Below are 24,944 nucleotides of genomic sequence, written 5' to 3'. Positions count from 1 at the left end.
GACAGGCATCCTCCGCACACTGTTCTCTTGGGGCTTTCGAGGTCGGCTGCCCCTTTTTCTTCGCGAATTTATGGCAGAGCGCACATTTAGGGTGCGGGTGAACACTACTCTCTCCCGTACTTTCTCCCAAGAAAACGGGGTACCCCAGGGCTCAGTGCTGAGTGTTGTACTGTTTGCCATTGCCATAAATCCAATTATGGATTGTCTCCTTCCTGATGTATCGGGCTCCCTCTTTGTGGACGATTTTGCGATCTACTACAGCTCTCAACGGACCAGCCTTCTTGAACGACGTCTTCAAGGATGTCTCGATCGCCTCCACTCTTGGAGCATCGAAACCGGCTTCCGTTTTTCTCCCAGTAAGACCGTTTGTGTTAATTTTTGGCGACGTAAGGAATTTCTTCCGCCCTCCTTACATCTAGGTCCTATCAACCTTCCGTTTTCAGACGTCGCTAAATTCTTGGGTCTTATGTTTGACAGAAAACTGCTGGTCCTCCCACGTTTCCTATCTTTCGGCTCGCTGTCTGCGATCCCTCAACACCCTCCGTGTCCTGAATGGTACCTCCTGGGGAGCGGACCGAGTGGTACTTCTCCGCCTCTATAGCGCCTTAGTGCGCTCGAAATTGGACTATGGAAGCATAGTCTACTCCTCTGCTCGGCCGTCGATTCTTCGGCGTCTCGACTCTATCCACCACCGTGGATTACGTTTAGTGTCTGGAGCTTTTTACACCAGCCCTGTGGAAAGCCTTTATGCTGAGACTGCTGAACCTCCGCTGTCCAATCGGCGAGCAGTCCTTCTGAGTCGTTATGCTAGCCATCTGTCTTCCATTCCTGCTAATCCAGCCCATGACTTTTTTCGACGCCTCCTTTGATGTAGGGTATGCAGGCCGCCCCTCCTCCCTACTACCACCGGGAGTCCGCTTCCGTCAACTGCACCATTCTCTTTCCTTCCGCTTTCCTAAAACCTTCTTGACAACTTGGGGTACAGCACCGCCTTGGCTTTGTCCCCGGATCTGCCTGCTCCGTGACCTTTGTCGATTTACCAAGGATGGTACACCTTCCCTTGTTTATCGTCGGGCATTTGCTGCTCTATGTGCACAAATGACGGACGCCACATTTATTTACACCGACGGCTCGAAAACATCGTTAGGTGTAGGGAGTGCCTATATTGTTGGCGACACCCCAAATCACTTTCGGCTTCCTGACCAGTGTTCGGTTTATACTGCGGAGCTTTACGCTGTTCTCCAGGCTGTCCACTACATCCGCCGCCATCAGCGGATACAGTATGTTATCTGCTCAGATTCTCTCAGCTCTCTCCTCAGTCTCCAAGCTCTTTACCCTGTCCACCCAATGGAAGATTATATTGCCATTTACCTTATATCAGTAACTCCCAGCGCCACGTACACGAGAAGTCAGATGAATAATACAGGATAATCAACGCTGTCTTCGAACGATCTATTCCACAACACAGAACTAACTCACGCTGTGACTCCAAGAAGCGCGTAGTTCTCGTCGATCTCACGGTGTTTTTAAAGGGACACATTTGTTTTATTGTTTAAGTAGAACCCACGTGTTTAATATTACGCAGGACACTAAACGTGTTGTCAAGCTCATAGTTGGCCATAAATTTAAAAAAATATTTCCCTACGAAATGCCAGATGTAAAATCACCATTTTGTAACAGATCAGTAAATAATCCAGCCCTATTACTTACTGGTTATTACCGATCTGTTACAAGATGTTATTTACTAATTTTTTGACGAGGTGGTGATTTTACATCTGGCATTTCGTGGGGGAGCCAAAATTTTTCTTAATTGATGGCCAACTTTGAGCTTGACAATAAGTTAAGTGTCCTGCAATATATGTTGAGACATGAAAACAAACACCTGAAAATTGCATGAAAGGCCGAAACCGCGGTTGTACTTAAACAACAGGACAGTCAAATGGCTGTGTGTTCCTTTAAAAAATATTGTATGACTGTTGCTCAAAATCATCGAAAACTGTACCTGACTAAGTTTCGGATAGTACAAGTACAGTTTATGTGATCGCTGTAAGCTTGTGTCACCAGTGCCTACCAATTTAAATTATATATTACTGCACTGAAGATGGTCACTAAGTGACCGAAAATCGATTTTGCGTTTAATAAAACAAAAAATACGACCAATGCTGTCTCTCCTTCCAAGTATACAAATTTTATAGTAATAGTAGATACTAAGAGCCAGTCCGATATAGGCAACTCTCCCCGACAAGTTTCCTCGGAATTTAGATGAAAACTTCAGTGCGGAATTCGCTAGCGATTCGGATGAAATGTGTGTACCAATATGCTTTTGACTCCTCAGTGGTATTGTAAACAACAGCGATCCTAACACGGTACCTTTAGATAGGGATGGGAAGAACCGACTGATTAAAACTAATACCGGTATTTGTTTTCAGTTATAGGGTTCTTTATTTTCTATGTATAAGCGGTTATAAAGCCGATATATTAGTTTAGTGGTGTTAAAAGTTGAGTTTTTAAAATTCACTTCTGAAAGATTGGTATTGTCCTTGAATGATGATTAAAGAGTCAACATACAGAGCAAAGCGTTGTAGAAGAATTATTTATGAACAGATTGGACAGTAATTGAAGGGCTTATTTCAATAGTGGTACAATGCTTCTGACATTAATGGTCCAAAGAGACAGAAAGAAAGGTTCATCTCTAGCAAGAAGGCAAATGCTTGAATATTTCTGCTATCTCAACTGCAGCTTTTTCAGCGCTCATTTAACTTTAGGACTCTGTATCTCAGAATGAACAAAAGTGGACTTGTACCACTATTGAAATACGCCCTTCAATTATTGGCCAGTCTATTAATCGAAACCATAACTTTTGTCATGCAATAGTTCTTAGCGTTTATCTCGCCTGCCATCAGTTGTTCACCTGAACATTTTTTTATTTTGTCTCAGTAAAAAATTAATTGTATTCAAATTTATGCAGAAAAGTCACATTTGTCTAAAATGGGGTTCCATTCGAAATAGTTAAAGAAAAAGAACGCTATAAATTTTACGCGAAAGATTGTCTATCATTTCAATGACATAATAAAAGAGAAAGTAAGTTGTGGCAACAGTAATAAAAACTTGACAATTCATAGTTTACAGCGAAAATAACAAGTATCTGATCTACCTGTGTTCACGATGTATGTATGTAATCCTTGGAAACTGACAGTGTAACACTCCAGAGTTCTCCGACCTCAGCTTTCACTTTTACGCGTGGACTATTCGTAATGTCCAAGTAGTGGTATCAATCTCGATTACATTATTCTCAAGCAGAGATTTGAAAAATTAGACATAGTAGAGTACCGGTGTCTTTTGAGGTATTCAAGCCCTCGTTACTTTTCGAGAAAAGCAGCTAGCGGAGGACGGACTGTTCTTTTATTTAGCTCTTATTTCTTATTTCAATTCTGTATATTATGAAACGTACAAGGCAAAAGTCAGATAGTGAGAAATTTTCCAATCTTCATTCGTCGAGGTGGTGATTAATGTTTAACGTACCGTCGACAACGAAATCACTAGACACACAGCGCAAGCTCGGATTAGGGAAGGATGGAGAAGGAAAGCGGGCGTACTGTTTCTAGTGAAGCATCCCCGCGTTTGCCTCGAGCGATTTAGGGAAATCGCGGAAAACATAAATCATGATGTATACTTACATGGATATGGTGTCTGTTCTTTCGGACATGTCCATATAAGTACACAGTTCTGGCAATACCAGCCATGACCCTCTTCTGTGTGGATGCACACATATTACCCGAACTGTTACGGGACTTGGTAAGAATGTCTTACACGAGTAAGTTGGGTAGGGACACTACGAATGTAGTGTGTGGACATATACGATGAGAATGTGGGTCTCACGGGGAGCGTGCAAGGGATAAATCCCTGCAGTCGCACTATCATCTGTGCCCTCGGTGACTCAGATGGGTAGAGCGTCTGCCATGTAAGCAGGAGATCCCGGGTTTGTAACATCATAGATTAAGGGTCGACCTGCGACAGCAATCGCCCAACTTGCGTACGGGCCCGCTAGACGCCGCCGCGAGCGCTGAGAGTGCATTGCGATAGCGGGCGCGCGTGTTGGCGTACGGGACGCGAGGTGCCGCCACGAGCGCAGCCGAAGCTAAGTGCCGACGGAGTTCGGCCATCTCTCATTTTGTTGGCATCTCATTTTGCCTATTCTCTTATTTGCTTAGTTGCTTAGCTCTTATTCGTTTATGGCTCATGTTATTGTGCTCTCTTTCAGCCATTCTGATTGTTTTTTATTTACTCCCAATTGAGAAGTGCTCATTTTGGCATTTCACTTTTGCATATTTCTCATTTTGCTAATAATATGCTGCTTAGCATTTTACAGTTGAATTGATTAACAGTCTCATGTACTGTTTGTTCATTTTAGCCCGTTCATAGTTTGTTCTTTAAATACTGAAATAATTATCGGAAGCATTTCTTCCCTTAAACTTGTGTAAAGTATTCTCGATGTAGAATTTGTTCTGTGACACAGGTGTAAGGTTTTGAATATAAATTATATACGAAACTGTGCTTTAAATGGAATTTATTTTTTCAGTTTGTACTACATCAGACGACAATTTTTTGATGTGAGGGAGAAATTTGAGGAAATAGTCTTAAGTGATCCCCTTTGTGTAACACTGAAAGATGTGACACTGTAGGCACCGAAAATTTTTATACATCACAGGTTCGAGTCCCGGTCGGGGGCACACATTTTCACCTGTCCCCGTTGATATATATCAACGCCCGTCAACAGCTGAAGGTATTAATATATAATTCTGATTTGATGATCGGACGCGGCTTTGAACCGCCGTCGTCCCGAATGCGAGACCAGTATGTTAACCACTGCGCTATTCCGCTTGGGTATTTCTGTACGACGTCTACGTCTACTGAGGAAATAATAGCAGTGAAGAACCGAAAATCTGTTCTTTTGAGCGGTTTCAGGTCAAACTGGAAAAAAAGCTTGTGTGTTGCAGCGAACCGCTGTTCGTATCTGGAGGTACGGCAGAAGCTCGTTCGCTCGTGATTTGTGAGTGCGGGATCGGCGGTGACTCAGTGGGAGTTGAGGGCAGAGAGAGCTGGCTGCTTTGGGGCGGGCGGCCGCCCAGCTCAGCACGTGTCGCCGCGGCCTTGGGGCCCCTCCTCTCTCTCTCTCTCTCTCTCTCTCTCTCTCTGGCGGCCTTGTGTTATTTTCTGCCGGCGCGGCGGATAATCCGCGAGAATCTGCGCCGCTGCTGTAACAGCTGCGGGTTTTTGTGCGCCACCGGCCGCCGCGGCCTCTAAGCGAAGCAGCCGCTCCTCACCGGCTCCTCCTGTGAGGACACGCCTCAGGTCAGCGCGCTCCCGCTGTCTGGAAGGGCGAGGTCAAGCGTGACGGCGCCAGGGACGTTTCGGGCCAGCTGCGATAGCCTGGCCAGAGAAAGTATTGGTCAGACACTTAAAAGAGCACGCTGGGCGCTCTGCAACTAGAGATAAACTAATACCCAAATACCAGGCGGTGAAAGGACCCTCTACCACTGAAGTCGTGCGTAAGCGACAGTTGCTTGTGTAGAATCGGCGGAGTAGGATGGATCCATGTTGAGCCTTCATAGTGTGACACGAAAGAGTGGTTCGTGACATCCATGACCACGTAGTCAATGAGGCTCTCAAGTGTGTCCACGAGGACGTGCTGAAAATTTATGTCTCCGAAATTATACGAAAAAGTGATTTTAAATAAAATAAATGTTATTAACATTCTACATGAAACTTCCTGGCAGATTAAAACTGTGTGTCGGACCGAGACTCGAACTCAGGACCTATGCCTTTCGCTGGCAGGTGCTCTATCGACTGAGCTCCCGAAGCACGGCTCACGCCCCGTCCTCACAGCTTCAGTTCTGCCGGTACCTCGTCTCCTACCTTCCAAACATCACGGAAGCTCTTCTGCACATCTTGCAGAACTAGCACTCCCAGAAGAAACGATATTGCGGAGACGTGGCTTAGCCACAGCCTGGGGGATGTTTTCAGAATGAAATTTTTCACTCTGCAGCGGAGTGTGCGCTGATATGAAACTTCCTGACAGATTAAATCTGGTTGCCAGACCGAGACGCGAAATTCTAAAAGGTCCTGAGTTCGAGTCTCGGTCCGGCACACAGTTTTAATCTGTCAGGAAGTTTCATATCAGCACATACCCCGCTGCTGAGTGAAAAATTTCATTCTCGAATCATTATACATAATTTTTCGTGTCTACGTATTAGCAGTTCTGTCGCTAAGTGGGCTCCGAACGTGGCGATGATTAAGTTAATTACAAGGGGCATTCAGTAAGTAACATTTCGTTCCTCGGTCAGTTTCGATTGAAAGATGCGGAATTCGTTGTGGGAATCTTGAAATATTCCCACCCCTATAGTTTCTCGGAGTTTCGATACGTGGCCGCGGTGTACGCCTGTAGCGGATGTGCGTTCCAAGCACTTTCTTTTGGCGGAGAACCAGAGCGTCGCAGATATTCATAGGCTTGCAGATGTGTACGGAGACCTGGTACCGAACAAAAGCACGGTGAGTCGTCCTGCGAGGCGCCTGTCATCGGAAGAAGGGCGCCCAAACTTGTCCGATCCACTGCGTGCCGGCCGGCCGCACCGATTCTAGGTGACTGACGGATTACAGTCAAACACGACACGTCGCTGCACATCTGGACGTCTCTGTTCGTAGTGCTGACACTCGTCCACCAGTGGTGTGGTCGCTGGGTTTCTCGCCGTCTAACAGAAGACTATAACGTAGAACTAAGGACCATCTGTGCGCAATTGCTCTTGTGTTGCGAATGAATTTTTTGTCGATCATGTCACAGCCGGTAAAACGTGGATTCATCACTTCGAACCGGAAACAAAACGGCGATCCGTGGTCTGGCGCCGCACCACTTCGCCTGCGAAGATAAAGTTCGAAGCTGTGTACCCTTGGCCAGCAAAGTCATGACAACAGTTTCTGTGACTCTGAAGGGCTTTTTCTCCTCATGGTGCAACAATGCACTCTCGTTTATTGTATTATCCTCAGGACATTAAACAAACGTCAGCATGTTAGTGACTACAAAAATCAAAGGAACTTCTCCATCATAATGCAAGACGTCCCACAAGTCTCCGCACACGAGAGCAGCTCCCAAGACCTCAGTGGACTTTTCCTCACCCACCCTACAGCCCGGACCATGCACCTTCATGTTTCCATCTGTTTGGCACAATGAAGAATGCACTCGGCGGGAAGCAGTGCGCGGATATGGCGAGGTTATCGACGCAGCAAGACGTTGACTCCGTCGTCGACAGGGGAGTGGTACTGTGCAGGCATACAGGTCCTCTCAGTAAGGGGGCGTAAGGCCGTCGCGTGGAACGGAGATTACGTTGAAAAATTGGGTTTTGTAGCCACCTGAATAAAACCAACCTAATGTCAAGAAAAATGTTGACTTTACTTACTGAACGTCCCTCGTGTTAACGCTTTCCTGTGGTCTTTTAAGACAAGAACTGTAAATGCTACTGATTCTCGTTTAATAAATGCAAAACTAACTTCAAATTCTACCATTACTGGAAGAGTTAGCTGGAGATTGTAACTATCAACATTTTTCCACCTTAAAATACTCTAAACCGAGTAAATCCCAATTGCATTAAATTGATTTTCGTCGACGAGAGGTGCCCTACCATAATCAGTTACACCACAGTTAAAAGACCCTAACGGTTTACGTGACCTTTAACAACTCAAACATCTGTTCATCAGTCACCAGAGGACAATACACAACTACGAGTACCGAATGCACCACCTTAACGGTACACTGCTATGCTTTGTGTCCTCCACATGCAGAAGCATCTGCCGCATTACTTAGTTCTCGCGCAGCACGTCTTTAGTAACTTAGCGCGCTTTGAGGTATTTTGAAAGAGGCCAGCTTAATAGCACTAGATTTGCATAGATGTCACTCATGCTGGACAGGTAATCATCTTAGGAAAGTGCTGCAACACAGAATTGGCGGGGCGGGGCGGGACGGATAAAACACACACTGCTAACCAGCATCAAAAGGCCACGCCGCTTGCCCCTTATCACAATTTACCAAATCAGTCCTTATGCTCACACAATGTAGCAAACTGCCAGTGCACTTCCTGCTATACGGGGTGTAAATTCTAAGTTTACAAACCAGAATAACTCGAAAAGTAAGCTTTTCAGACGAAAAAATGTGTAGAATCCAGAGTTGGATTATTTTCGAGGGGGACATCTGCTGGTGCTAAAATTAGCCCGCCACCCCAGACCCCTGGGGGTGGAGCGGGAGGCAACTTCAAAATTTCAAATGGGATTCACCATTTTTTTTATTGGAGAAACAGATTCTACATAAAAAAACATTTTGTCTTAAACATTTATTTTGATTATTGGTAGTTGGCGCTGTAATTCAAGAAAATCCATGTTCTCATTTTTGCGTGGAAAATGGTTACGGATAAATAAGAAATGAGTTCACTCGTTAGTAAGTAAGTTGGTTTGTCCGTTAGCTAGTCAGATTTCTTTGATAATTCAAAGTTGTGTGGTCTCATGACCACGAAACGAACAAAACTTATCAGAATCTGCGGAAAAAAATAATACAGTATTTGAGTCATCATTTGTAAATCTAATTCCTTTATCCCAAACCCCACCCTATGGGGGGAGAGGGAGAGTTTTAGTTGTAGCGAATCAAAATTTACTCAGTAAGTATTTTTTATTCACCCGTAACCATTTTGCACGCAAATATGAAGACATGGATTTTCTTGAATTACAGCGCCAACTACCAATAATCAAACAAATGCTTAAGACAAAATGCAGGTAGTTTTTTTATGTATAATCTCATTCTGCAATAAAAAATGAGGGTTACCATTTGGAATTTTGAAGTTGCCTCCCGTCCCACCCCACCCCCAGGGGGCTGGGGTGGCGGGCTAATTCTAGCACCAGCAGATGCCCCTCGAAAATAACCAACTTTGGATTCTACACATTTTTTCGTGTGATTCTGGTTTGTCAACTTAAAATTTACACCCTGTATATCACCAGAACGCATAAGGCACTGCCGCTAACAGCGCAATAATCCTCTCATCTCGCGTGTGACACTGTAGAAACTGTGTCCGAACAAGAATCACTTGCACGATCAACACACATGCATAAATCTGTATTCACGTCCCACCACAGGGGTGTAAAACGTTAACTGCAGGACATTCAGCAATGAACACAGAGAGGGAGAGAATTAACGACCCACAATTTGCTATTATCTTAAAGTTAGACGAACAGATTAAAAGCAATACCGTCCTCCAACTGACATGGGCCGCCCTTCCGTGCGAACACGTGACACACAGACGGCACTGAGCTTATTCGCGCCTCTTGATGGTGCACATGATCTAACACACAGAATCCGTAGTCAACTTGTAGCGTCCGCGGTCCAGCAGCTTCAACAGAATAAGTCCTATTTGTTCCACCACGCTCTAGTGCCTCTTTTCCCTACACAATAGTGAACACTCGCCAAAAGGGACACTATCCTACATACAAACTGCATACCACTCACAATTTCTCCGACCAGAGCACGTCTACATAATACCACCACCATCTGCAGCGGTACATCTGAACTAAAACAATAGCAAACCCAAACCCGACACGAAACCAATCCACTCAGCATCGACCGAGCGAGGTGGCGCAGTGGTTAGACACTGGACTCGCATTCGGGAGGACGACGGTTCAATCCCGCGTCCGGCCATCCTGATTTAGGTTTTCCGTGATTTCCCTGAATCATTCCAGGCAAATGCCGGGATGGTTCCTCTGAAAGGCACGGCCGACTTCCTTCCCCATACTTCCCTAATCCGATGAGACCGATGACCACGCTGTCTGGTCTCCTTCCCCAAAACAACCAACCAACTCAGCATCAAAAACGGTATTGATTCAATAACCGGAGATCTGCCTTAGGCGTCGACTACTTCGTATGCTATTGTAATACCTCCTATCAAACTGATAATTCAAACAAATCATATGAAAAGGTTTGCGAGACCATCAGATCAGCGATTTAGCCACGGACACTAACCGTTAAAACTTCCTCCCTAGCCGCACCGCCCTACTTCCGCGAGGTCTCACCTGCACGAAGTCAACGGACCGATACACAGCTCCTTCCATTGGCCGCGCCACAGAGGGCGGCCCACTCGACACATTCTAGACGCTAGTTACCGCAGGTGTTCCTAGTGCGGCGCCCGCCGAGTAGACGCGCGAATTTATGTCGCCTGGGCGATGGCCATCCGACACACACACACACACACACACACACACACACACACACACACACACACACACTTCATGGGACAGCGATATGCACATATACAGAGGGCGGGATTATCGCGTAACAATCTATAAAACGGTAGTACATTGGCGGAACTTTCATTTGTTCTCAGGTGACTCGCGTGGGAAGGTGTCAGACATGCTCATGGCCGCACACGGGAATTAACAGACTGAACGCAGAATGGTAGTTGGAATTAGGTGCATGGACATTTCATTTCGGAAATCGTTAGGGAATTCAGCATTCCGCGATTCACATTGTCGAGGCTGTCCCGAGAAAACGACCGAGAGCAGGGGTGTTCGTTTAAAGTTGTCACTGCTAACACACAAACAACACTGTGTGAAATAACCCAAGAAATCAATGTGGCAGCAGACAACTGATGCGAATTCCTTTGCTGACAGCCCGACATCGCCTGCAGCGCCTCTTCTGGGCTCGTGATCACATCGGTTGGACCCTAGACGAGTGGAAAACCGTGGTCTGTTCAGATCAGTTCCGATTTCAGAGGGTAAGAGCTGGTGGTAGGGATCGAGTGTGACACAGACCCCCACGAAGCCGTGGACCCGAGTTGTCAACAAGGCACTGTGCAGGCTGGTGGTGGCTCCATAATGGTGTGATTGTGTTTACATGAAATGGGCTGTGTCCCCTGGTCCGACAACCTATCATTGACAGGAAATTGTGTGGCTACTAGGAAACCATTTGCATCCATTGGGCGCTACATGTTCCCAAACAGCGATGTAATTTTTATGGTTGCCAATGCGCCATGTCATCGGGCCACAGTTCGTTTGAAGAACGTTCCGGACAATTTGAGCCAATGATTTGGCCAGTCAGATAGCCCCATATTAATCCCATCGAACATTTATGGGACATAATCGAGAGGTCTGTTCCTTTCAAAACACTGCACCGGCAACGCCTTCGCAATTATGGACGGCTATGGAGGCAGCATGGCTCAATATTTATGTACTGTATGGTACTTCTGATAAAACACTTGTGGAATCCTTTCCTCGCCGATCTGAGTTCGTTATCAGAGACAGAGCTGGTGTTACACGGTGGTTATAACGCAGCTGGCAACATGTTTCTGGCTTAATTTTTTTGGTCGGTTTGTTTACTAACGTAAACAAGTTCTATGCCGGTTTGTAAAGCCTTCAAAGAATTTGTAAGTTTCACGGCTTTGAGGGAAAGTATATTGTTGTTTAACACGGAGAAAATTTTCTTTTCATGTGGAAAAAGTATTCTTAATCTGGAAACGGGATTTTTCTTTCTTATCGACATATAAAATCTCTACCAATATTAGCCTAGCTCAAAACAACGAAATGCAGAATTGACAACGTCATTATTTTCACGGCGTAATCGGCATTCGAGTCTATCACGCGCGAGTTGACTAACGTTCCAAGTTAGAACTTTTCTCACAGCTTCATATTATTGTATGAGCGTTCTGCGCATTACTCAAGTAAAGGGAGACACTATGAAACATCTGAAGCATTAAAACCGCCATCTTAACTTTTCTCTATTTTCTATCAATCCAGTCTCGAAACTGTTTGGAGTGACGGTGTAGGTTACGTTCCAATTGAAACTGAACTTATTAAACAAATTTCCTAATTTAAAGAACGGCAAATCCAACAGCTGGTGTAATGTGTATCTGTTTACAGACAGTCTTGTACCATAAGCAAACATCTGTAAATTACATACCATTACATCGAATTAAACGATGGTTCTTTGGTGTCAAGTAAATTCTTATAACCAGTTGCAGCGCCTGTCACTTAGACATGCACGGATATTGCGACCGGTAATTATGTGTTTGACAACAAGGAGCCTTCCTTTAACCCAATGTGACGAAGAAAGTTGCGTGAACGAAACTGATTGTCCATAAATCACACATTTCAGCAGCTTTTGGCGTTGGCGCGATGCCATCCTTTAAACACACTGATGTACATCTCTGTTTACAGAAAGTACTAAGTTGTAACTTTGGCAGTGGCCGATACGTAGTCAATGACAGTACATTGAGCGACATATACGGCTTCATTCGATGGCTCAAATGGCTAAGTACTATGGGACTTAACCATCTGAGGTCGTCAGTCCCGTAGACTTAGGTTTAACTAGTTCAAACTAACCTAAGGACGTCACACACATCCATGCCCGAGGCAGGAAACGAACCTGCGACGTAGCACCAGCGCGGTTCCAGACTGAAGCGCCTAGAATCGCTCAGCCACAACGGCCGGCGGCTTCATTCGAAAAAAAAACTGTAATGATCGCTGACTCGCTTAAGGAATTCCTTTCTTTTGTCCCCTCTGGGGAGCCTTCACTGAAGTGCACGTCTCTTGGTAGGTGGTGGTGGTGGTGGGGGGGGGGGGGGGGGTAATCCCTCCCAGTTATGGGTAGTTGGAGCAATGTGGACGAAGATTTCAGAGAGAGACTGCTGAAGTGTTTGATATAGTGTGTCCTAATGCTTGGTCCTCAGGCGTTGACATTGTAGAGAAAGGCTGGAGGCCTTTGAGAAGAGGACGTCACCGCGGGTGGAAAAAGGTTACTCAACAGGATGACAAATGAAGTGGTGCTGAGAGCAGACACAGCTACTGAATGACTGTAACAAAAGTTAGGCAGAGATACTATGTAGGGCTGCTTTATGAAAGGTAGGAGCAGCTTACGGAAACCACCTTATGAGGTATGTGGTAGGGCTGGCGAGGGTCAGATTGCATGTCTTGGACGATGCAATGTATGGCAGCGTTATGAAGGAAGCGATAGATCGCCAGAAATGGGGTCACGAAAGACCTGTTAACAACTGATAACTCGTGACGGTTTCGTTCATTAATAAACACGATGCCATTGGATCGTGGTAAACCTGGATTACTGTCTTCCTTATTGTTTAGGGACATTTTGAATGGACAAAAGTACGCAAGCGTTACAGAGCAGAAATTACCATTAGTATTTAATTATTTTAGGCTTAAATAACGTAAATTTATGCTATTCCAGCGCGGTGGTTGGTAGCATATTAGCACCAGCGGGTCACCTGATCTTACATCTCTGGGTTTTAACAGAGAAAGGGTGCCAACAAAATGAAACCAGTATAGCAAAGGTGACTATATATTACAGACAAATGCTGAGACATTGGCGTCTTTCGTTGTCAGGACCTCCTTGCTAGAAGGATCAATAAATTTACATTCGGGATATCGGAATTAATCCTTTTTTGAACAATTTTTACAATATATATGAACATTGGAAAATATTTCAGCAAGAAGTAAATTCTCCTCGTAGAACACGAAATCTGTTTGAATTCTGGTTGACAAGAAGTTCACCACAACTGATGCATCTCACATCATCCATGTCTGCCTCAATATTCACACATACACCCACCCCGTACGGTCGTTTCCTTGTATGATCCCTTCAACTACGGCCTTCGGCAGAAACTCACGTAATGCGCCTCAAACCATTTTCTCTCCGATTCATTATGCTCTTTCTCGCTGAATCGTCAGATTTTTTCCCTTCCGTACGGTTTCTGTCTGGTTCGTGTTCAACAATCTCCTAAACTCAGCTAAAAGCTTCTGATAATGTAGTGGTTTCCAGTTACAGGTTGATTCTTGCGGGGAGGAAAACAACCAGCCACTCTTAGTAATGCTGTTTATTTACATAAATAGCGCCGTTACCTGTTTCGAACAGACACGTCCATCATGAGACGGCTGTTCGTCTTAACACACATTTTAGTTGTCATTTTTTATTTCCCTTGTTGTGAAAATACTTGGGGTTGGTGGTGCCCTACAGCCAGAACATGTGAGAAGCGACCTATTTAATTGTACCTAGTAATGGTTGAAAACAATGTAATAAAACCATTAAATTGAAACTTAGTAGTTTTATGTTACTTCCAAACTCCCACGTCATTATGCTGCAATGCTTGATTGCTTCTGTTCATGCAATAACGAAGAATCCATGGAACATGTTTTTGATATGTACAGGATGTTTCCGTAAGAGCGTGCAAAAATTTTACCGGGCATGGAGGAGGCTTCACTGAACAATATGACTTAGTCAACCAGGGGTCGGAGAAGCCAGATTACGGAGATAATATGAATAAAATTACATTACTATGTACTTTATTTACATTAGTTACAGCTAACTGCAAATACCATCACTGACACGATGCACGTATCACTTGTACTGTATCTTACAAAACGTGCTGAAACTGACGGTCGTTAACCTCAGTGCAAGCATGGCATCGGCGAGTAAGGTTCTGTCGCACCCTGACAAATATACTTATGTTCCGGATCACATCACAGGCAGCTGCAATTCTGGCAACCAATTACAGCTCCGTATCCACTGGGGTCTTGTGCACAAGCGACTTTAGATATCCCCATAGGAAATAATCAAGAGGATTGAGATCTGGTGACCTCTGAGACCATGGTATAGAACCTCCCCTTCCAATCCAGCGACCAGGAAATACAGCACAGAGGGTTGCAGGCATCCTCTCACGAACAGCCGTACGTTGTCCAACTCAAGTAGAACTCTCTGCACGAGCCTCAAGTAAAAAAAAAAAAAAACCTGCATCATAACTTCCTAGTAGTCAGGCACGTCGCTGTTGTTTCCTGGCAGGAAACAAAGAATGTACATATAAATAAACAGCACAGTACGTATAAACTTGTACGCATGTTAGTTGTGCATAAACTGGAAAACAGTAATGCAAGACGAAGCGATGGACAAGTTTACTTCCGTATCTCCTTAAGCAGGCATCTCCGACCCCTACCTCAAATTGTTCATTGGAGCAGTCTATGTCATTTTTGCACGCTCTCTCTCTCTCTCTCACACACACACACACACACACACACACACACACACACACACACACACACCAAAAAGTTGTTCCACATGGTAGGACGTAAAGATGATAATATCACAACACTGCGATCTTTGTATACAACCTTCCAAATGGCACAACCTTTTGGTACCTATGTGAGACTCCTTTATGCTATAATCAAAACGTTTCATGTAGTCTGCATTACTGCGTGAAGACAAGCGGACAGCATTGTAGCGTAATAACGCGGGACTTTAAAAAGGTTTCTGTTTAGTGACTTGGCTGCACTGTTTTCTATCATTATTAGATACATTTACGAATTTTCGACAGAAGCGGGAATAGAAAGTGGAATTTAATGTAAACAACAGACGTATCTTAACGTGAACAGCCTTCTGATGAACCTGACGATTCACAAAACAGTAACGGCGAAATTTATGTCATTGGCTCTGAGCACTATACGACTTAACTTATGAGGTCATCAGTCCCCTAGAACTTAGGTTTAAGTAGTTCTAACTAACCTAAGGACATCACACACATCCATGCCCGAGGCAGGATTCGAACCTGCGGTCGGAGCGGCCGCTCGGCTCCAGACAGTAGCGCCTGGAACCGCACGGCCACTCCAGCCGGCTTATGTCATTCTACCGCTTATTAACATGAAGCTAGGGGTATATAACGCACATTTTTCTACGTAATCTCCCTCCTCCTCATTGCACTTGCCCCAATAGTCAACGAGCTTACATATTCCTTCCAAATAAAAGGTTTTCGGTTGGTCGTGAAGCCACTTTTGCACCGCAGTTCGTACGTCCACATCTGAGGCAAATCGGTGACCACGCAAAGCATACTTGAGTGGCCCAAACAAGTGAAAGTCACTTTGAGCAAGGTCTGGACTGTAGGGAGTGTGTTCCAATACTTCCAATGTCATCTTGTTGATGCTTTCAATAGTGTGACGAGCCGTGTGTGGCCGTGCTGTCATGCAGCAACACCACCCTCTTCGGCAGCAAACATCGGCGTTTGGTACGAATTGCTGGCTTCAGCTTTTTTCCAACAATTCACTATACCCCGCACTGTTGCCAGTCGTTCCCTTTTCCATGAACTGCCAGTATGGGCGGGGCCCCGTGAGTCCCAAAACACGATGAACGTAACCTTTCCTGCGGATAGACCCTTCGAATTTTTCTCCTCGTCGGCGATCCAGGATGTTTCTACTGAATACTCTGCCGCTTTGACTCAGGCTCACAGTGATGCTCCCATGTCTCATCTCAGGTGACAATTCTCCTAAAAATGCACCACATTCGTTGTTGAAGCGAGTGAGTAAGCGTTGACAGACCCTAACACGGGTGAGCTTATGGTCGTAAGCTTTCTTGGTACCCACCGTGCGCAAACCTTACGGAAACGGAGCTCGTCGTGAATTATGTGATAGGCGGAGGCATGGCTGGTGTTCAAGGCGGATGCTACCTCATCGATAATGAATCGCCTATTCGCCAGAACCATCCCTCGAGCTTGCTGAATGTTGTCATCTGTAGTGGAGGTTGATGACCGTGAGTTACACGTGTTCGACCACTTTTAAACTTCTCCAGACACACACACCTCGCCAAGAGAAATTTGATCACCGCCCGTTGTTCCTCCTTGGTGCACACTTCAATGGAGCTGCCGTGCTGTATCTGCAACACAAGGAAGACCAATGGCGGAAATAAGATCAGTCACAGCATTACCACAACATAACAGTGACCTGTGCGAGGACAGAAGACAACGTGCGCAATGTAACAAACGTTATGGCAAAAGTTTAGATAATTTTTGACTTGCCATCGTAAATAGCTCTGTTAAAAGTGGCTGATTCCTGTTTTCTTATCCGTAAAAATGAACTGACCACATTCACCTCTCAGTGTATTGCGTTGTTCAGTCCGAAGGCTGCTCGCAGCCCTGTCTGACCTGTGCACTGCTTCGTAACTACTGCGGCCTACATCCATTTCAGCCTGCTTAATGTGTTCGAGCGTTGGTCTGCCTCTACAGCTCTTACTGCCCACGCTACAGAATTTACTGGTCATGTCGGAATCCGCGGAAACGAATTCGCTGATTTATGCAAGGCGGCTACCAAAAAGGACGACTTTCAAATAAAGATACAAAGTTCACATCACTTCCGATCGATAGCAACATAAGTGAATTGCACACGTCTAGGAAGTCATCGACTTTTAATCTGTACACACTTTCGCATACTCCAAGCGTTAATTTTTGTCTTAGACAAATTGTCTCAGAATAAAATTCAAAATAGTTCCTATCTCTCGGTTCTGACGGGATTCGACCACTTGAATGGTGACAATTCTATGGAGAAATTTCTGCACGCCGTAGGGCTGTTGCTAGGATAAGCGGCTTTTCGCAGGTAGTCTCTTTCTGTATTTACGAAGCCAACGAACGTGAAAAAAAAAGAGAGAGAGAGAGAGAGAGAGAGAGAGAGAGAGAGAGAGGAAAAAAAAGGTTGTGGCGACTCACTGATCTCTAAAGTAATTTGAGATGGTTTGGCTGTGAGAACAAGAAACTACCTAAAGCATTTTGAGCTCCACAGAAATATAAACACATTTCATTTCCGGACGAGCATCTCTACGCACAGCTATCAAAAGGTTGTCCAAAGTTGTTCCTTTTCTGTAATGGAAATGAAGGAACTGGCAACCCCCCCCCCCCCCCCTACCGAATATTCCCGTTTGGGATGCCCTCTTCCCTACCACCAGCCCAGCTGGTATTTGGCTGTGAAGTTCCCAACTCTACGCAGTTCATTACTCGAGCAGCGCCTTATACCTAGAGAATGAAAAGCAATACGAAAAGTTACCCAGTCCGCATTTAAAAACAGCCCAGTTACAATGACACCCATCGTCTTTAATTGTGTGTGGCAGCCCGCAAAACAAGGCTAACTGTAACTGCATGGATGTCATACTGAACGCGCCCCATGAGAACTACCTTTTTTTTTCGGCTGATCGATGAGTATATTCCTAAATAGGCTGCTTCAGCATATCGCCCTTTTAACAAAAGCGCGCAAAGTGCCCTACTCCTAGCTCGATAAGGCGAATCCTGAAGCTAGCCAACTGGTTCATCCGGGAGCCTCGTACAGGGGGTGGTTAAATAAAGTGGCGAGACCTCGTCCGGGCCGTAAAATTATTGTTGCAAATTAAATTGCATTTTTAGAGGGGAAAGACGAAGCTTTCGTACGCCGTCGGGAGCTGTGCCGTTGCGCTTTGGAATACGTGATGATGGCGTCCGTGGACATACGTTCGCCTGTTGAAGCGCCAAGTCCATTAAGGATTCGTGGCTGAAAGAACACGTCCCCAAGTGCAATTAATCGACAAGAAGTGGAAATTAACGGAGCCAGTGCAATGTCGTGCACACAGGAGTGTGTTTTCGTGCAAGGAGTTTGATAAAGGCAGAACATATTTGCGAGAAGAGCAAAGGTAAGAGCTGCCACGCACACCTGTCTCAGAGTGTCACGTGGAAGGGCTGTTTCGAGCCGATGGCCGCGATCAGCTGAGGCAGATTCCACTCGAACTCTACGTCTCCACTGGCAGCGTCGTGTGTACCGGAAGTTGTGTTCTCGTTGGGAACGCCGGCGACTTTCAGATGAGAGTGAAGTTAAGTCTCTGCATCACTTAATGAAATATAAGGCAGGGGGTGTTCTTTCCTTGGGACATACTGTCACAGATTATATGTGGGTGCATACTACGACACCTGAGACGGAGAAATCTCCCACCAAGAAAAGTTCATAACACCTGTCTCCACGAAGAAAGCTACGGCGACTATATTGAGGGACTCCGCGTGTGCTACTGCGTGATTTGCTGAGCCGTGGAGACACCGCGAATGCTGTCAGCTATTGTGCCACGCTGGAGCGCTCGCGGAAGGTGACTGGGAGGAAATAGCGTACGGATTGCTTTCGAAAGCCGTCGGGTTGTTGCACGACAGTTTACGGCCTCTGATACGCGTGATTGTGTCCGACGTTTCCGATGAGAGGTGTATTGGAACAGCCTCTTTACAGTCATACTCTCGCAGCGAGCAGCTTTCACTTGTTCAAGAACCGAGCTTGTTGAGAACCGATGCCGACGCTCAGGAGGCAGCCCTTGAGTCGCTCCGGGCCTCGACCCTGATTTCTTTTAAACCGATTCCGACAGATCGGCGTACCGATGGAGCGAGTGCTTGGGCGAACTCTGTTGTCTGCGATGCGTGGCCACCCATCTTACTCCCCCTCCTTTGATCGCTAGTAGGGTGCGCGTCCCTCTTCTCTGTTACCTCCTGACTTCGCTTTCGGCTGTTGCTCCGGCAGCTTAACTTCACGCAACCTGCAACTTTCCCGGTGGGTGTCAATCGTTCACCACCATAGCTTCGAGCGGCGGCATGTGTCCACCTTGGCGGCCTTCATTCGCTTCCTAAGGCTACTACTCCAGCCTCGCTCTATCGCCTTGAGTTTCACGAGCCTGCGCATGGAATTTCGCGATATTACACTTGTGCACACCGATGGCTCTCGGACTGACGGTGGTGTCGGGTGTGCCGCCCACGTCTTTAGATATCTGTTTCTGTATCAGGCCGGGGAGTACATTCGGCGACACACCTTTTCAATTGTGTCCTCTGCTCCTCTGCACTCAGCGCCCTCCAAAGTCTCTGTGCGCTGTACATTGCACATCCCTTAGTGCAACGTGTCCAGGAAGACTGTCACTCTGCTCCCTCTTGATGGAGCCAATGTGATGTTCATGTGGGTCCCTGGTCACGTCCGTCTGCCAGGAAACGAGGCTGCTGCCAAGGCTGCAGCCCTCGTACCTCAGCCCGCGAGTTCGTATATTTTTTTCGATTATCTCTGTGTCGCCGTTTGTTATGAGGTGGTGTCCCTTTGGCATCGTCATTGGTCCCCCCTTCATGGGAATAAGCTCCGGCTTATTAAGCCTCTCCCAGCGGCTTGGACTACCTCCCCTCGGCCTTCCCGCTGGGAGGAGCCATTTTAACTAGGTTGCGTATTGGGCGCTGCCTCTTTGGCCCTCGTCAGTTGCTATGTGGCGCTCCCTCACCACTTTGGCACATTGCGCCCAAGTTTTAACTGCCCGCCACTTCCTGACAGACTGCACATTTTTTAACCGTTTACGTTCCCGCTTGGGTTCGCCATCTGAGTTATCGGCCGTTTTAGCGAATGACGCGCGGGCTGTTGAGCGTGTTATACTTTTTATCCGTCAAAGCGATATCGCGAAGGCCATATAATATCTAGTTTTGGACCTCCGTTTCTGTATGGTGTCTTTAGTAGCCCTTTCTCCACGTCCCTGTTTATAGCTGTCTTATGTCAGAATTGATGTTTAGTCGTTTCACTCCTCTTTCGTGTTTTATAGTTTCGACGTGGGTGCGTATGACCACAGTTTTTGCGCCCGAAAGCAAAATAAAAACAAACACGTTTGGCTGTATTGAATGGTAGGATACTCCCTTGATTTTTTTTATCCGAGGACTGGTTCGATGTAGCGCCCTACGGTATTCTGTCCTGCGCAAGCCTCTTCATCTCTGCATAACTACAGCAACCAACGTCCATTACTGCAACAAGCATCCGTTTGAACATGTTTATTGTATTCTAACTTCCCTCTCCTCTGCAGTTTCTACCTCCTAACACCTGCCCCCCCCCCCCCCCCTACCCCCAAAACACACATATACATACACGAGCGCGCGCGCGACCCCTAATGTCACAGGGTGTGTCCTTTCTTGCAACCGATCCTTTCTTTCAGTTAATTTCAGCCATAAATTTAATTCAGTTCCATTCATCAGTGAGGGAGGAGGAGGAGATTAGAGAGTGAGCAGAAGGTCGGATTACGGCAGGATGGGAAAGGAAAGTGCCCGTGCCCTTTCAAAGGAACCATTCCAGCATTTGCCTGAAGGTATTTGGGGAAATGACGGAAAACCTGAATCAGGATCGCTGGACGCAGATTTGAACCGTCGTCCTCCCAAATGCGAGTCCAGTGCGCCGAGCACTGCGCCATCTCGTTCTGTGCCTGGGAGGTGATGGAAGTCTGAATGTAATTTATTAAATAAAACAATTTTAATGTGAAGACACTTTCTGCCTAGATCGTAATTTTCTGTATGCAGTTAAAGCACCATAACTAGTTTCGGTCGGGTCCTGCGTCTTTCGAGTGATCAGATCGTAAAAATGGTTGAAATGGCTCGAAGCACTATGAGAGAACATCTGAGGTCATCAGTCCCCTAGAACTAAGAACTACTGAAGCCTAACAAACCTAAGGACATCACACACATCCATGGCCGAGGCAGGATTCAAACTTGCGACCGTAGCTGTCGCGCGGCTCCAGATTGAAACGCCTAGAACCGCGTGGCCAAGATCGTAAAAAGCCGGTGAACATGGTTATAAAATAGTCAGCTGTTGTCACCCAATTACATGGATTCTTATTATGGGACGGAACTACGACAGTATGTAGTTGAAAACTGCATCACGAGCAAACCAGATTATGGTTCACAATCTCGTAATATGACGGTAATGATGCAGGAAGATAAATTGCATTAGTAACACTAGCATCACATGCCCGCGATTGTCCAGCAGCAATAGTGAGAACAGTATATGCAACAAAACAAGAACTGTCAGCTGTTCGAGAGGCTGGCGTACAAATGACTGATCCAGCGTGTCGTGTAAAATAAATAGTGATCATTTCGAAATGTGCACAAGTTAAAGCTTGAAGGTAAAATGCAGCAAGTCAGATTGGACTCAACTGGTGCATAATAATCTCCTTACTGATATGTTCATGTTGATCTTATGGGTTTTGAAATCAGAATCCAATCCGATCTGCTTATCCCCTAGGGCCCTAGCACTGCCTCTCAGAGTTACGTCCGCAGTTGTCCTCCTCGAGCTGTGCCGGCAGAGCGTTTTGTGTGACGGCGGCGCCCTGAGCGCACCCGAGTGACGGCGGCCGCGGAGTATCGGAGTGTCGGCGCGGCGGCTGGTGTGTGTGACACGGCTGGCCCCGTATTGATTGTGTGCCAGGGCCACGCCGGCTCTTTGTGTGCTGGACGGGCCGCCGGGCCACCGCAGGAGCACAGCCCGCTCTGTCTGCCCGGCCAACGCCGCCGCCGCGAGTCTGCGCATCGTCGCCGCCGCCGCCGCTGGAGATGGAGCTGCAGCTCCGACCGCCCACCCGCAAAACTCTCACCTGCGGCTTTCCTTAAATGTGAGGTAACGCCCGCAGCAAAGGGAAACCAGCCCTGTAGCGTCCCCTTACTAGGTTACCAACACGTCACGTGTAACTAAACCACTGACACTCTAAACAAAATCTCGCATGTACCAGACGTGTGACTATTTTTATCAAAAAATACGCTACTGCCCATTAAAATTGCTACACCACGAAGATGACGTGCTACAGACGCGAAATTTAACCGACAGGAAGAAGATGCTGTGATACGCAAATGATTAGCTTTTCAGAGCATTCACACAATGTTGGCGCCGGTGGCGACACCTACAACGTGCTGACATGAGGAAAGTTTCCAACAGATTTCTCATACACAAACAGCAGTTGACCGGCGTTGCCTGGTGAAACGTTGTTGTGATGCTTCGTGTAAAAAGGAGAAATGCGTACCATCACGTTTCCGACTTTGATAAAGGTCCGATTGTAGCCTATCGCGATTGCGGTTTATCGTATCGCGACATTGCTGCTCGCGTCGGTCGAGATCCAATGACTGTAAGCAGAATATGGAATCGGTGGGTTCAGGAGGGTAATACGGAACGCCGTGTTGGATTCCAACGGCCTCGTATCACTAGCAGTCGAGATGACAGGAATCTTATCCGCACGGCTGTAACGGATCGTGCAGCCACATCTCGATCCCTGAGTCAACAGATGCGGACGTTTCCAAGACAACAACCATCTGCACGAACAGTTCGACGATGTTTGCAGCAGCACGGACTATCAGCTCTGAGACCGTGGCTGCGGTTACCCTTGACGCTGCATCACAGACAGGAGCGCCTGCGATGGGGTACTCTACGACGAACCTGGGTGCACGAATGGCAAAACGTCATTTTTTCGGATGAATCCAGGTTCTGTTTACAGCATCATGATGTTCGCATCCGTGTTTGGCGACATCGCGGTGAACGCAGATTGGAAGCGTGTATTCGTCATCGTCATACTGGCGTATCACCCGGCGTGATGGTATGGGGATCCGTTGGTTACACGTGTCGGTCACCTCTTGTTCGCACTGACGGCACTTTGAACAGTGGACATTACGTTTCAGATGTGTTACGACCCGTGGCTCTACCCTTCATTCGATCCCTGCTAAACCCTACATTCCAGCAGGATAATGCACAGCCGCATGTTAAGGTCCTGTACGGGCCTTCTGGATACAGAAAATGTTCGACTGCTGCCCTGGCCAGCACATTCTCCAGATTTCTCGCCAATTGAAAACGTCTGATCAATGGTGGCCGAGCAACTGGCTCGTCATAATACGCCAGTCACTACTCTTGATGAACTGTGGTATCGTGTTGGATCTGCATGGGCAGCTGTACCTGTACGCGCCATTCAAGCTCTGTGTGACTCAATGCCCAGGCGTATCAAGGCCGTTATTAGGGCCAGAGCTGGTTGGTCTGGGTACTGATTTCTTAGGATCTATGCACCCAAATTGCGCCAAAATGTACTCACATCTCAGTTCTAGTATAATATATTTGTCCAATGAATATCCGTTTATCTTCTGCATTTCTTCTTGGTGCAGCAATTTTAATGGCCAGTAGTGTATCTATTCAACAATATTCATGTGGTCCCGTTCAAAGCCATCCCCCTCGGGTACAATCCACTTGGGCCAACGCTTCTTCCAATCCTCGAAGCACTTCTCAGAAGCACTTTTTCGTACAGCCTTGGTGCTTCTAGCGATGTAGTTTTTATTTCCTCAGTCGTTGAAAATCTTTGTCCTTTCGTAGGTATTCAGTTTTGGGAACAGAATAAAGACTGAGTGGGCCAAATCCGGTGAATATGGTGGCTTAGGCATGATTCTCATGTTGTTTTTCGCCAAAAAAATCTATCGCAAGCAACGATGAACGAACAGGTCCATTGTCTTGATTCAACAGCCATGAATTGTTTTTCAGCAATTCCGGACGTTTTTTGCTTATTGCTTCTCGCAAACGACGCTTAACGTCAAGGTAATACTCGTCATTGACCGTACTACCTTGAGGCAGAAATTGATGATTCATTACGCCACGGTAACTGAAAAAACCAGCAAAACACATTTGATGAAACTTTGCGTGCTTTTTTAGGTCTTCGGTCTCCGGGGTACTTCCATTGGGATGATTGGGTTTTGGTTTCGAAGTCATAACCGTAAACCCGTGTTTCTTCACCCTTTTGAGCAAATCAAGATCATCGTTTGCGTCATACAGGAGCTTCCGAGCAATGCTCATGCGACGGTTCTTCTGATCAGTATTGAAAAGCTTTGGAACGAATTTCCCTGACACGTCTCATGACCAATACATCCGAATAAATGGCATGACACGAGCCGGCCGATATGCCAACAGCCTCAGCAACTTACGGTAATTCGACGATTTTCCGAAACAATTTTCTTCACAGCTTCGACGTTATCATCTGTTGTGCCGGGGGCGTCCAGAGCTATGTTCGTCATTGGCATCTTCTCGGCCATCTTGGAAGAGCTTATACCACTTGTAAATATTTTTTTGCCGGCCAGTATGACCAAGCGGTTCTAGGTGCTTCAGTCTGGAACCGCGCTGCTGCTGCTGCTGCTACGGTCGCAGGTTGGAATCCTGCCTCGGGCATGGATGTGTGTGGTGTCCTTAGGTTAGTTAGGTTTGCGTAGTTCTAAGTCGAGGGGACTGATGACCTCAGAAGTTAAGTCCCATAGTGCTCAGAGCCATTTGAACCATTTGTAAATATTCTT

At 46.4% G+C, this 24,944-nt stretch overlaps 1 protein-coding gene across 1 annotated transcript in view; it reads left to right on the top strand.

Annotated features, from left to right (window-relative positions):
• Positions 1-24,944, top strand: part of LOC126427999 (uncharacterized) — a 331,430-nt gene that overhangs the window by 131,692 nt on the left and 174,794 nt on the right. Inside the window, exon 3 of the mRNA XM_050089883.1 lies at positions 22,063-22,251. Coding sequence (XP_049945840.1) covers positions 22,063-22,251 — 189 coding nt within the window. The remainder of the gene's footprint in view (positions 1-22,062; positions 22,252-24,944) is intronic.

The sequence above is a fragment of the Schistocerca serialis genome, chromosome 12, assembly GCF_023864345.2.
Source record: "Schistocerca serialis cubense isolate TAMUIC-IGC-003099 chromosome 12, iqSchSeri2.2, whole genome shotgun sequence".
Lineage (NCBI taxonomy): Eukaryota > Metazoa > Arthropoda > Insecta > Orthoptera > Acrididae > Schistocerca > Schistocerca serialis.
Note: the sequence above shows the minus strand (reverse complement) of the source record. Positions and strands in the feature narration are given on the sequence as shown.